Raw genomic sequence first — 13,811 nt, 5'->3', positions numbered from 1 at the left:
AACTGGGAATAAAGAGGGCAGTCAGTGATGTTCTGGCCTTCAGGAGTTCAGTTTTACCAGAGAAATTGACATGTCCCCTTGTCATCCGCAGTAGTTATAATGAGACAAGAACTCTTATAGAAATATTTACTCTAAGTTGAAAAGCTGCATGTGGATATTATGCTATAAAGTTTGAGATGAAAGAATACTTGAACTATCATAGGAGGTAGGGAAATTATGTTGTGTGTATTCAGGACTATGTTAAGCATTTAGCAAACGCAGATAAAGCTGAACACTTTAAATATCATCATTGACCTCTATCAGTTACTAAGCTGCACACCCCCTCCCCCCGTTTTACCGTTTCTGACCTCTTCAGGTCTCTTACTGTTGCTGAAGGTGAGGGAGCCAGGCAGCAGCTGTGCTGTAGTTGTCATTGCCTGTGTGTGCACAGCGCCTTTGGGTAAGATCAGAAGGTCAGCATCCAAACCTGCAGAAGGGCTTCCCTGGTGGCGCAGTGGTTGAGAGTCCGCCTGCCGATGCAGGGGACACGAGTTCGTGCCCCGGTCTGGGAAGATCCCACATGCCGCGGAGCGGCTGGGCCCGTGAGCCATGGCCGCTGAGCCTGCGCGTCCGGAGCCTGTGCTCCGCAACGGGAGAGGCCACAGCAGTGAGAGGCCCGCGTACCACAAAAAAAAAAAAAAAAAAAAAAAAACCTGCAGAAAAGGGTGCTGGCAGTTGGAAGAAAATCTCAGGGACACAGTGGGAGATTCTTAGGAAATGCTGTATTATCACCAGTGCTCTTTCTGGCCCAGAGAACAGTATGGAGTGAAAAACACTGAGATGGATGGCTCATAGTCAGAGAGTGAGCTGGGATCTGAATGTGAGGTTTTAAAAAACCTTAACCCATTTATTTTGCCTATACACTTTTTTTTTGCCTATACATTTTTATATATGCTCAAGGATAATATATGATAAAAGTTGATGTTTAAAGTATAAAGGGGCTCTTTTACAAAACCTTTGGATCATGGAAAAGTTTGAACATAAAGTAAATAGATAGAATAGTATTCTGAACCCCTAAATAGCCATCACCCAGATCTCATAATTATCAACACATGACTAGTTTTGTTTCTTCTGTACCACCACCTACTTCCCCCTTCCTATTTTGAAGCAAATATTAGGCATAACATTTCATCTGTAAATATTTTTATATGTTTCTCTGAAAGATAAGAATTTAAAAGTTTCTTTCAGTAGGTATAAAAGATTTCAGCAGACAAGAAAAACTGGATGGGGTGTGCTCAGAGCAGGGGGTCTGAAGAAATGGCTCGTCTGTTTACAACACACCCGACAGGAAATCAGGGTTCATTGTGACAAGGGTCACAAAACTTGTGGCCTTCCTATGAACAGATACCCAACACGTATCCCCCCTTCACCTGCACGTGGCTGCTGGGCAGGACCAGTGGGACAGGGCTCAGTACTGGAAGGAAAGCTACAGTATTTAGTAGGGGTGTTTGCCACCTGGAGCCTGTCCAGTCCACGTGTGGCTGGGCCATGAGTGGTGTTATAGGCATAAAGGCTTTGAACCCCTCTCTTCAAGGAAAAAAGAAAAATAGATTCCTTGTATGTGCCATTCTGGAAAAGGCAAAACAATGGAGACAATAAAAAGATCAGTGGTTGCCAGGAGTTTGCGGGGGAGGGGAGATGAATATATAGAATACAGAAGTTTTTATGAGCGGTGAAAATACTTCGTATGACATTTTAATGATTTTATGTCATCATACTTTTGTCCAAACACATAGAACGTGCAACACTATTCACTTCATAAAGCGAACCCTAAGGTGAACTAGGGACTTTGGTGATTATGATGTGTCAGTGCAGTTCAGCCTTAGTTTTTAAAAAAAAGTCTTAAAATTAACACTCAGGGTAGACGTTTTTGGCAAAACCTTTGTTTCACTTTTATATATGTATACACATTATATATGTGTTTGTTGGACTGTGATGTAACATGTGCTTTTTAGAATAAAAAAGTTTGCAGGTTACTGTAGTTATACTGGCAAATAAAAGCACAAATTAATCTAAAAAGAAAAAAAAAGAAAACCTGGAGAAAATATTTAATAACATATATCACAGATAAAACATTAATATCTGTAATATGTAAAGAACATTAAAAATTGGGGGGTCCTTCGTCACCGTGTTTGCCCTCTTTTCCTCCCATCAGTTCCTAACAATTCAGATGTAAATTTTCTAGGCGAGGCACATCAGTGCAGGTGTCCCTGGTGGTGGTGCAGGAGCAGGAAGGAGTGTCTGGAGGGGCAGCTGGTGTGGGCGGCCAGAGCTACGCAGACGAAGAGGCCGTCCTAGAGCTTACCTGCAAATGAGTTATTTTCTAAAACTTAAAAAAAAGATTTTGGTTTTAAAAAAGTGTTCATCCATGGTTTAATTATTTTCTTAGTACTGCATAAAGTAATGGTATGTCTTAAACTCATGTTGTCGTTTTCAGTGAAATACAGTGTATTTCATGAAATGTTTACTGTAAGTACTGTGCTAATAACTAGGAGCTAGTTACATCTTATGTGTGAACCTTATATCTAGTTTTGTAACCTTAGGTGAGGTACTTAATATGTCTAATCCTGTTTCCTCAGGTGAGTAATAGTGCATGTATTCTAGGGTTGTGGAAAGTGAGATAACACGTTTAAAACATAGCAGATGTCCTGGCACTTAGTAAATGTTTAATAAATTGTACTTGTTAAAATGATGTATTCATATAAAAGTGATATTCCTAAAATGACAAATTTAACTCAAAGAAGCTGGGTATTCACTACTCTGGTACCCTCTGTATGAAAATAACATTCCAAAATAGGAAGTCCTCCACTTACTGGGTGAATAAGGGTTCATCGAGGAAAAGTCTGATGGTTAATGGTTTTTAATAAGCTACACTGTCATTTAGCACATAAATAATGTGAACATGGGTTATACGCCAGTTTCCTTGTTTCAAATCACAGTGTGTCTCAGGTTATAGTATTTGAGCTGTTCTGATGCTGGATGGTTCAAGAAGGTAGATTTATGTCTTAGATGTGCTTCAGGAAAGAAGCATGATTTTCGCATAGACCTCTAAATAAAACAAGTAATGCTGAAAAGGATTTTAAGAATATATGTCATGTATCTGTTTATTTGCTTTTTTTGACAGGAAAAGGAACCTCTCCGCGTAATACCACTTAAAGAGGTTCATAAAGTCCAGGAATGTAAGCAAAGGTAAAGCACCGCCTCTGACTTGGTGCCTGGCACCGCTTATTATTACACAATATATAGTTCTTTAGTTTAATTGACGTACTTACAGCTGATATTTTTCTGTGTTATTGCTAGTGGGTTATGCCAAAGGTTTCAAAACCTTCAGATGAAACAGAGTATTGAGATTTTTTTGTTTGAAAACTACAAATTAGGAAACAGTTCTTAAGCTTATTAATGGAAAGGACAAAATTTAATGTGAACAGCTATCATATTTGACAAATTGATGTATTATTAATTCTAGTATTTCAGGGTTGCTGCAGAATAGAGCTTTATAAGAATGTTAACTGTGCCATTGTTTCTTTGAACAAACTGATTTCTTCACAGTTGAAAACTTTGAATTTTAAAGTTGTTTTATGAACCTTTCTAAAAATACATACAACTATATAAAATATGTAAAATTTAATGCAAAAATAAATTGGAAAACGATCACTTAGTATTTCTCAGTTAAATCAGTATTTTATCTCTAATATTTATTTTCTCATTGACACATACTTGGTACTGGGTAAAGAAGTGTAAGGAAAACTATCAAACAACTGCTATTTAAGTACAATTGGAAAATTTTTTTTGTTAACAGTGACATAATGATGAGAGACAACCTCTTTGAAATTGTAACATCGTCTCGAACTTTCTATGTGCAGGTAAGATACTTCTTTGGAGATTATAGATCCTCCTAACAAGAAATTAATAATTTTAGAGGTGAAATAAACATAAAGAAATGTGTTTCTCATAAAAATAAGCAAAAAATATGACAAATATAATTGCTAATTTAATAAAAAATATTATATATAAGATTATTGGCAGGTCATATGTTCAGCAAATAGGGGTATTCTTTGCTGTAAGTTAGTCAAATGGAATTAAATTTTATTTGGAGGAAGGGAAATGCTATTTAAGTTAGATGCTAAGTGTGTACTTTCAATTTGGATTATTTTTGCACATATTTTGGAATTTTAATTATATCACCTTTTGGTAATTTTATAAGAAGGGGGGCTCAAATATCCATAATAAAAGTACACAGTATATCTTATCATTTCACTAATGGTAGATAGTATCCTATGTTTAAGTTTAAAATACACTTTTTACTTAACACATTCATTTAGATTAGAAGTTTTTTTAAAAGAACATTTGGTTTTGTTTTATAAAAGTTATTACATATGCTTATTGCAGAAAATTTAGAAAATACAGAAAAATATGAAGAAAAAGTGTTTTATAAACCATATAGAATTCCACATTCAGGCAACCATTCTTTTTTTCTTTTTTTTTTTCCTTTATTAGAGCATATCTTTTTATAACAAATGGGATTATATGATATCAATATAGTGTTATATCCTATTTGTTTACTATATCATAGTCATTTTTTTCTACATCAAAAATTCTCTGAAAACCTTTTAGAACTATGCTCTCTTATATGAATGTTTCACAATTAAACTGTTTCTCTACTGTACTGTTACTGATCACTCATTTACATAGTTTTTGTACATTTACTGTGATTTAATGTGGTAGTGCACATTTTGTGCATAAATTTGCCTGAATTTCTTACTTCTTTACAATACGTATCTAGATCGAGAATAACTATCAGAGCATGAACTTTTTTAAACCTCTTTGCCAAATTGACTTCTAGACTGGTGCTCCTGTTTGTAGTGAATGAAAGTATACTCTACCTTTGCCTACTTCGAGTTTTTCCTTTTAAAAACTCTTTGTTAATATCATTGGTTCAAAAAATTTACTTGTATCTTTAAAATTTTTAAACTACTAGACAGTAGAATCCAGAAGTAAAGGGCAGTACCTCTCCACCCCTCTGAGGGCCTTGTTTAATTGGATTAAAGTCATAGTAAGGTTTTTAATTCACATTGCAAGTCATGGTCCTATCAAGGAAGATGATGCTTTGGAATATGACGATTTAGGGTACTGTTGGAAATTATTTTTAGAAAAATAACATATAAAATGATGTCACAGGGCTTCCCTGGTGGCACAGTGGTTGAGAGTCCACCCGCCGGTGCAGGGGACACGGGTTTGTGCCCCGGTCCCGGAGGATCCCACATGCCGCGGAGTGGCTAGGCCCTTGAGCCATGGCCGCTGAGCCTGCGCATCCGGAGCCTGTGCGTCCGGAGCCTGTGCTCCGCAGCGGGAGAGGCTGCAGCGGTGAGAGGCCCGCGTTACCGCAAAAAAAAAAAAAAAAAAAAAAGATGTCACAGTGTTTTTTTAACTGCACAATTACATAAATATTCATCTTGAAAATTCAGACAGTACAGCAGGAGAAATGAGAAGGTCTTTCTTTGACTTCTTCCTCTTCTTGTTTTCTCTCCATAATTATTCATATTGACACTTTTTGATGTGTCTCATCTTAAAACATTACATGCCCAACTTACATCTCTGTAAGTTACCCAGCAAAACCTGGTTTAAAAAAGTGATTTCTAAAAGTTTTTGGAAACCGTTGCCTTAGAATGATTTTGTTGTTGACACTGTTAATTATTACCAAAATGAATACATTGGATTTACAGACATAGGAGCTGATTTTGAGGAAAAATTGAATGAATCCTTCCTTCTCCTTAGGCTGATAGCCCTGAAGAGATGCACAGTTGGATTAAAGCAGTCTCTGGTGCCATTGTAGCACAGCGGGGACCTGGCAGATCAGCGTCTTCTGTATGTTTCCTGTTCTCTGGGGTGATACTCCCTTGGGTCCCCTGATCCTGTCAAGTTATTTTTCTTCCTCTCCCCCTAATCCTTTCAGTTTCTTTCTGTTTTGAGATTTATCTGCATGTTGACTTTCATACCAATTGGACTTGCAAAAAAATAATGCATTTCTAATTTAATGCTTCCTGTAGTGTTATGTATACATAACTTTCTGTGCATTGTATTGTCTTAAATGCACAAGCAGGGCAACTAAAGAATGAACATTTCCTTGTTTTGTTTTAGGAGTTCTTACTTGTCAGTAGGTCCAGATTTGGTATAATTTTACCAATTCTTAGTGTGGTATTTGGCCTAATCATGTAAGGCACCTTTAGTTGTAGCATTACACAGTTTTGTGAAGGTCTCAGTTTCCTTTTTACTTCCTATAATTTCAGTTTAGGTTTTTTGCCTTAATAGTGCTGTAAGACAGTTGAGCAGCTTGAACCTTAAATATAATCTAGTGTTCTCAGTCAGTATTTTCCATTTCATTCTCATTTTTTACTAGGTTAATTTAAAAGGCTGCTTTTTACTATCTTAATTATCTTTTTGGTAGTATAATAATAAAATTAAAACAGCTAAACATTCTCAGATAGTAAGGAAAATGTCTTTACTTTTTAATTTATCATGTACAAGTTCATCATAGGAATAAGATTTAGCTTTGGAATACTTTGGTCACTGATCTCTGATCTGAAAATAAAAATTCTACTGAGGAATGAAAAACTTCCAAGCACCTTGAAGTGCAGCACATTGGTCTGCAGAAGGTAGTCTAATACGGAGCATGATAGCCTTTAGTATCTAGACTCATTGATGCTGGATAGTCTGCACTTGCAGTATTTTCCTGCATTTCTAGTATTGCAGTAATATTGTCTTTTAATTGTTTCTTGTTAGAAATGACTCTAGATCAGTAAATACAAATCCATTTTTCTCACTTTTAAAGTTATTCTTCTTGTATCCTGTTTGGAATGTCTCAGAAATTATTTTCATAGGTGTTAATTTTGTAACTGCCTGTGTTTTATGTGACCTTTTCAGCAGTCAAGTATGAGACTCTCTGCAAAAACAATGTCTGTTGGGAAGAGGAAAAGTTGGAGAAGGGCGTTTGTGTTTTGTGCTTTGTGGTGGGGGCAGATTGGACTCTCTAAGCTGTAACTATCAGCGGAACTTTCTCTCTCCCCGCTCCAGTACAGGTTAACTCTAATCTTAGCTTTGCACTGTGTTCCAGATGCGGCAGGCCAGAAGGCTGTCGAATCCTTGTATACAGAGGTATACGTCCAGAACTGGGGAATGCAGCACGTATGTGGGCTCTCACGCAAACGTGCCTTCTTACTAGAGGGCCTGGACTTACTCACTACTTAACAACTGATTCTGGAAAGTTGAGTTAACCAAACTGCCTTCTGCAGTTATCATAACTGACTTTGTCAACACTAACGCAAACTATTTCACTACAGTCATCAGGTTGGATACGGATATTAAAAAATAAATAAATAATGAAAAAAAAGACAACTTCACTAATTTAAAAAGTCATATCTACTAAAGCTTAATTTACTGAATTGCCACAAGAGTTTCAATTTCTGTATTTCGTGTATTTTGAGATTTTTTATACTACACCACTTAAAATGCACCTTTGTGGTAACAGTTTGCTCAAACTCACAGGTGCACATGCATTGGATAAACTCTACATTAGTATAGTGTGCATGGTGTATTAAATCTCAGGTGAAAGTTAGCCGTCTAATGGGAATCTAGAGTGTTTTAGTGGTTTGTAGCACTTTGTTTTCAAAGCCACTAATGTCACAACTATATGGCAATGCATTTGGAATGGTCATATTTCAGGCTATCTTCAGATTTGATTTAGTTAGAAGTGTATTGAAATTAATATTCACAACTGAAATTATTTCACCACAGTTTTAATAAATGCTTAAATATGTACCCTTCCCTGCCTTTAAAATCTTAAGCCGGGCTTCCCTGGTGGCGCAGTGGTTGGGAGTCCGCCTGCCGATGCAGGGGACACAAGTTCGTGCCCCGGTCCCGGAAGATCCCATATGCCACGGAGTGGCTAGGCCCATGAGCCATGGCCACTGAGCCTGCATGTCCGGAGCCTGTGCTCCGCGACGGGAGAGGCCACAACAGTGAGAGGCCCGCGTACCGCAAAAAAAAAAAAAAAAAAAAAAAAAAAAAAATCTTAAGCCATATGAATGTATGCCATATGCAAAAATAAATAAATGCAATTAAATAAGAAGTGAAAAGACTATGATATTATTGGTTGCAGTGAAATTCAGGGAACCAAAAACTCAAATTCATGAGGCTGCCAGACAAAATAATAGGTTTGAAAAATGTTGAGTTCTGCTTATTAAAGAGAAAATGGCCTTTTATTTTTATATTCTGCATTTTCATTTTTTAATCTTTCTAAAATGTGTGGGATAATTCCTAGTGTTTATTGAGAATAAACTCTTAAATAAAATGGTAAAGCTGGTAGGGCCCCTGTTAAACACAGTTCAGTTGCAGTTGGCACACTGCATTCCCGTTTAGGCTGACTGAGTCTTCAAAGTCTTCAAAGCCAACTTTGGCTTCAGAAAAAAGAACTGACGAGCTAGTGTCTAAGTGGGAATGGTTGTTGGCTGTCATCGCTCTAAACTCACTCCTAAACATGCATTGCTTTGGGAAGGCACTTGCACGTGTATGCTGCATGGCTCATGCTTCTGCTCTGTGTGTGTGTGTTTTGTTCTGTTTGTTTTTCAGAGAATAAAGTCTCCCACTGAGTCACTAGCCTTGCCGTTAATGATTGCCCGTGTCTGACCAGCACCCCTCTTTGCAGGAGCCTTCCCGCTGCCCTTCCGAACCCAAACACGCTCTCCTCTCTGCCGGTGCTACAGCAGCCACCCCGCGATCCACAGCCTCTCGCAGCGACTCTCTGGTCTCAAGCTTTTCCATGGAGAAGCGAGGATTTTACGAATCTCTTGCCAAGGTCAAGCCAGGGAACTTCAAGGTCCAGACTGTCTCTCCAAGAGAACCAGCTACCAAAGTGACTGAACAAGCTCTGCTAAAACCTCCAAGTGAAAATGGCCCTCAGGAACACGATGGTGACCCCGTGGACTTGGATGACGCAAGCCTTCCAGTCAGTGATGTGTGAGATGGGAGCACGTGGAGCCTGACCCGCCTCATCCGCCCTCAGTGTCCTTTCAAGAGGCTTCTCGCCAAAGATGATAAAGGGGAAAGGGGCTTTAATGCATATAGTATACTGCCTCATCGATGTTCTCTTTATAAGCTGGTAAAGCCAAGAAGCTAGGATGTGGCCAAACTCAATGCAATTTCTTTAAAAAAAAAAAAAAAAAAGAAAGAAAGAAAGAAAGAAAAAAGCCCTAAGTATCTCAGTGTCAACTGTCTGAAGCTTTGTTCTCATTGGGATGATAAAAGTGTGTGTGTGATATTTTTTCCAAGTGAATTTGACAATTTAAATGTTTCACAATTTAAAACATGAAAAATGCTTATTAATTATTTTGGTTGTTTTAAAAATGCTACTGTGACTTCCAATTAAATGTCCAATCTCTATACATTCTTACCAGTTAATATTATTGAATGAAATATTGCCAGACAAAAATATCTGAACTCATGACGTCTGTGGTGCTGTAAAACTTATAGTACAGTGTGGACTGTTTTGAAATGATAGCCATTTTTGATGCTCTGGATCTCAAGGTGAGCAGTGAGTTTTGCATAGAGGGTATTATTGGACAGTTAGTGAGGGTCGTGTGTTGTACTGGGGTGGAGGAAAGGGGAGAATTAGAATTCAAACAACCGTATCTCGGACATTTATTTGTAAAAGCTTAATCAAGACGTGCAGCAGTCATTGCTTTATTCAGTGAAAATTATTTGATACGAAATACCTTGGAGATCTGATTTTCTTGTCAGAGTTTTGTAAAATAGTTCTTATTTCTGTATTTGGATCCGTGAAAGGCCTCACGTTTATGTGTAAAGACTTACTGCCCTTAGTCATGCGATTGCAACCCTGTGTTTTGTCACTAATCACCTGTATTCAAGTGCCTGTGTTTTTTCATCTTGTTTAGGAATATTTTGAGATTAATGTGCTCAGAACTCCTACATGATTGGTTTTAGACAATTAGGATAAAATTAATTTTCAGTAGCATAGGTTAATGTACTAAATAACATACCATTTTGTGTTAGAGATACCAGAATGTTGTTATTCTATCTGTGCAATATATGTTTTAAAACACATATTTGACTTTACATTTAATCATGGGGATATCATAAATACAAGCACCTTTCTAAAATATCGTTCGTTTCAGGTGTTGAGTAATAGACCAGTTTGATCAAGTACTGTTTTTACGGTTCAGTCTTAAACATTTGCTTTAAGAAAATAGTCTTGAATTTCACATGCTGCTATTTTTATGATATTTTGCCGTATTACAGTACTGTTCTGAATTCGTAGATGTCACTGTTTCTCCTTTTCATTTTCTAAGATGACTTCTTGTTTGAGAAAGAGAGGGGAGGGTGGATTTCTTATTACAGTGGTGGGGTCCAGAGGTTACTATCTATTATACTAGAATTATCATAGCATCACTTTAAAAATCCGAATGCATCAAGAATGCACCACTCAACATTTTTTTCATAAGCTAATATTTTTAGAAGTTATATTTAGATTTTTCCTTTTTTGCAGCTACATTTGAGAATGATAGAATGAAAAGGTTTTAAGTAGTTATCACTTTCTCTGCAGATATATCCATTACAGCAGCTCTTTTAGAAAGCTCTTTTTTCATGAACACACCTAAGAAATCTTGTGTAGACAGTTGGCTATTTCAGGAGCCTAATGCTGTTTTCTTTGGTACAGCTTTTACATTGCATGTTCATTTTAATATTTTGGTATTGGTAATTTGATATATTCCGTAGTGGCAAAATATTAGCTCTATTTTGGGACTTTTTATAGAACTACCCTTGTATAAAATAGAATAGGGAAGTGGTCTTGTGATTGTCAGAGTCTCCTAATATTTATCTCAGTACTTTTATAATTCTATGAAAATTATTTAATTATTTTAAAACTTATACTTTTCCTGTAAATATGTCACATCTGAATTGTCAAAGAATTACTTTGAATACCTTAATATTTGCTGCATTTTTTTCTGTATATATAACATGTCTTCTTTCAGAATGGGAATATATGTGTGCTTCCCATTGTTTACTTTTATGTCTGTTATCTTTATACATCAAACTGGTTGAACACTGTAATGACTTGAGAATAAATTGCTCAAAATTAATTCTAACTTATTTCTCATTTGGTCTGGTTCAGTTCTTGTGTGAACAAGTAAATAGAACAAGTACAAAATGTGTTTGGTTAATTGACTTGAATTTAAGGACAGACATTATTTGGTAGACTTGGAAGGGTATAACTTGATGTGAAATTGCACAAGGAAACATCAGTCTTTTTGGGAAAAAGAGCTTATTTTGCTTAATTAGAAAACATGCTCTCAAAAGCAAAATCAATTATTCTGGCTTCAAAGCATTGTTTGAATCATCCAGGCTGCTTTTGCGGTGTTTGGTTATTGGTTAGATCGGTATGACATGAATAAGGATGAGTGCAGAGGACATACTGATCCCCAGGTGAGCTGTAGACCTGCACTCATAAAAGTGCCCTGTTAAGTATTAGAGGCTGCTTCTTGCAAACCCACTGTTAGTAACAAGTAGTCCACACTTGCTGTGTATCCAGCATCTAGTAATGAACTGGCTGGATAAAGGATATCTGTGTTGGTAATTTTTATTAACTGGTGCAACTTGATTTTCTTTCCCTGAAAAGTATTTTAAATTTTTTAATTTTTTTTTAAATGTGGAAGTTCTAAACTTTGTTGCTTTCACCAAAAAAAAAAAAAAAAAAAAATCCCTTAGCCATTTTTTTTTACTTCTAGTTAAAGTAGTGCTGTGTTTTTATCAGAAGTTCTAACAGTTGGTGAGGCAGGAAATGTTTGTATAAAAATGGAATGACGAAAAAAAAAAAAAAAAGGAATGACATACCAGCTTAGTACCAGCTTAATACCAGACTTGGTAAGAATCTTCCTTGTCATGGGAGGTTTGACAGTCCAATATGACGCAGCGAAAAATACACTTAGATGGGTTCGTATTTTCCATTTGCAAACTTCCCTGTTAAGCAGATCCAGAATTGGTTAGTTGTATATGTTGTTTATTTTTTAATGACTTAACGAAAACTGTATTTTTGTCAAACCTCACGTAAGACATGTATTGAAAATATTGCTGAATTGGAATTAACATTTACAATTTTGACTGACGAAATCCTAGCGTTTTATTTTTATGACATAACGTGAATAGTGCCTTACTATGGTATATTCATGAAGTAATAGCGCCACCGTCTGGTTGCATCATTGTTAAATTTGAAATCTCACTTTATTTCACTCAGAAAATTAGAGAAGATAACGTAATTGCCTAGGATGGTTTGGATATTAATATAAAACTTAAGTCGACATTTGTGAATGACTTTAATAAACCTTTTATTTGGAGATAACTGTCGATTCCCATGTAATTTTAAGAAATAATACAGGGCTCTTGTATACCCTTTTTACTCCGTTTTACCCAATGGTAACATTGAAAAACTATAGTAAAATCATATAACCAGGATATTGATACTGATATGATCAGGAAACAACAATTCCATCATCACAAGGATCTCTCATTGTGGCCCTTTTATAATCACATTTACCTCCCACTTTACAGGTTTGGAAATAAAAGTCAGCGGTTTAACGTCGCACTAGGTTTACAGTCCCATCTTGTTTATTCCAAGGTTTGGGCTCTTGACCATTACGGTACTGCTGCCTAAGTAGAAGTCCTGAAAAGCATTCTTTGTTTCTATTGCACTATCTCCAAATTATTAAATGAGTTGCATTTTCATTCAATCTATTTTCAATATTTTTCAGAACCATAATATTGTAAATGATAGATTCTTTATACGTGCATTTAAATTTAACATTTGAGAATCGATAGTAGATACATATCCTGATCACAACCTCCCTGAGAGATTTTTAGCCCTGACATTTGACATGTAAATTAATAAGGTTATCAGAATAAGGATTTTAAAATAGCTTTATTTTAGGTTTGCCAGATTCTGGAATTGGAAGGAGTTGCAGAAACTGGTTGTAGTCACTGGGTATAGGGTAAGCGTGAGGTGTTTTTCCATGTGAAGAAACTTTTGACCTGATGAGGTCTTGGGTCAAATGGGTGTCTTCAGTGTACAATATGCAGTGCACAGGAAACCTAAGAAAAAGATGACACCCACAAGGAATTTGCTAAAAGAAATATAAAGTGTAATATGTGATCAAATCAGTCATGGAAAGCTACACATCCAGAGACTGAGATGGTAATGGTGGAGTGGGTAATAAGAGAAGCATAGTGATGGAGGAGATTTGGAAAGGTCCCAGAGAGAAAAAGGTCCTTATAAGTAAAAACTATGTGACATGACAATAAATTTGGAAATGATGATTCGGAATTTGAAGTATCCAAGTTCGTGCATAAAATTTAAATTGTTCTCTTGAAGTTTTCATTGCCTGTTTCTCCCTTCGAAATGACAGTACTTTTACCTGTCATACTGGTTTTCTTCAGCATTGGTCGGCGTTGGGGCAGGAGAGAATGAGTGGGTGGGAAATGCGGGGAACTTTCCATGATTTAGGAACTTAACCACATCAAAACTCACTTTTGCCTGGCTTTGGTACCTTCACGATGTGGACTTAATCTCTTCCCTGTGGAACCTTATTATTTCCATATAGAGGCCATTGGTCCCAGTGACATCTTTTCCTTTGTGACTTTCATACGCATCATGCTCCTTGTCATGCTTCAGGTTATCACTCATGTTATCCTTTCTTCTCACTCTCCTT

The 13,811-nt window shown here is 36.6% G+C and overlaps 1 protein-coding gene and 1 non-coding gene across 5 annotated transcripts in view; both read left to right on the top strand.

The window, feature by feature from the left end:
• PLEKHA1 (pleckstrin homology domain containing A1) overlaps positions 1–11,175 on the top strand; it is a 60,857-nt gene extending 49,682 nt beyond the window's left edge. For 2 of the 4 annotated variants that reach the window (XM_060098636.1, XM_060098646.1), the window contains 4 exons: positions 3,164–3,228; positions 3,839–3,902; positions 5,815–5,904; positions 8,741–11,175. In XM_060098636.1, coding sequence (XP_059954619.1) covers positions 3,164–3,228; positions 3,839–3,902; positions 5,815–5,904; positions 8,741–9,055 — 534 coding nt within the window. In that variant the 3' untranslated portion in view covers positions 9,056–11,175. Of the gene's footprint in view, positions 1–3,163; positions 3,229–3,838; positions 3,903–5,814; positions 5,905–7,150; positions 7,222–8,740 lie in introns of all 4 variants that reach the window. The other 2 variants (XM_060098619.1, XM_060098628.1) reach the window with 2 other exon arrangements.
• Positions 1,266–1,396, top strand: LOC132501812 (small nucleolar RNA SNORA11). Its single transcript, XR_009534326.1, has one exon. It is a non-coding gene; the product is annotated as a small nucleolar RNA SNORA11 (small nucleolar RNA).
• Positions 11,176–13,811: the final 2,636 nt, after the last annotated feature.

The sequence above is a fragment of the Mesoplodon densirostris genome, chromosome 1, assembly GCF_025265405.1.
Source record: "Mesoplodon densirostris isolate mMesDen1 chromosome 1, mMesDen1 primary haplotype, whole genome shotgun sequence".
In the NCBI taxonomy this organism is placed as follows: Eukaryota; Metazoa; Chordata; class Mammalia; order Artiodactyla; family Ziphiidae; genus Mesoplodon; species Mesoplodon densirostris.
This window is presented reverse-complemented; position numbering and strand designations above follow the sequence as displayed.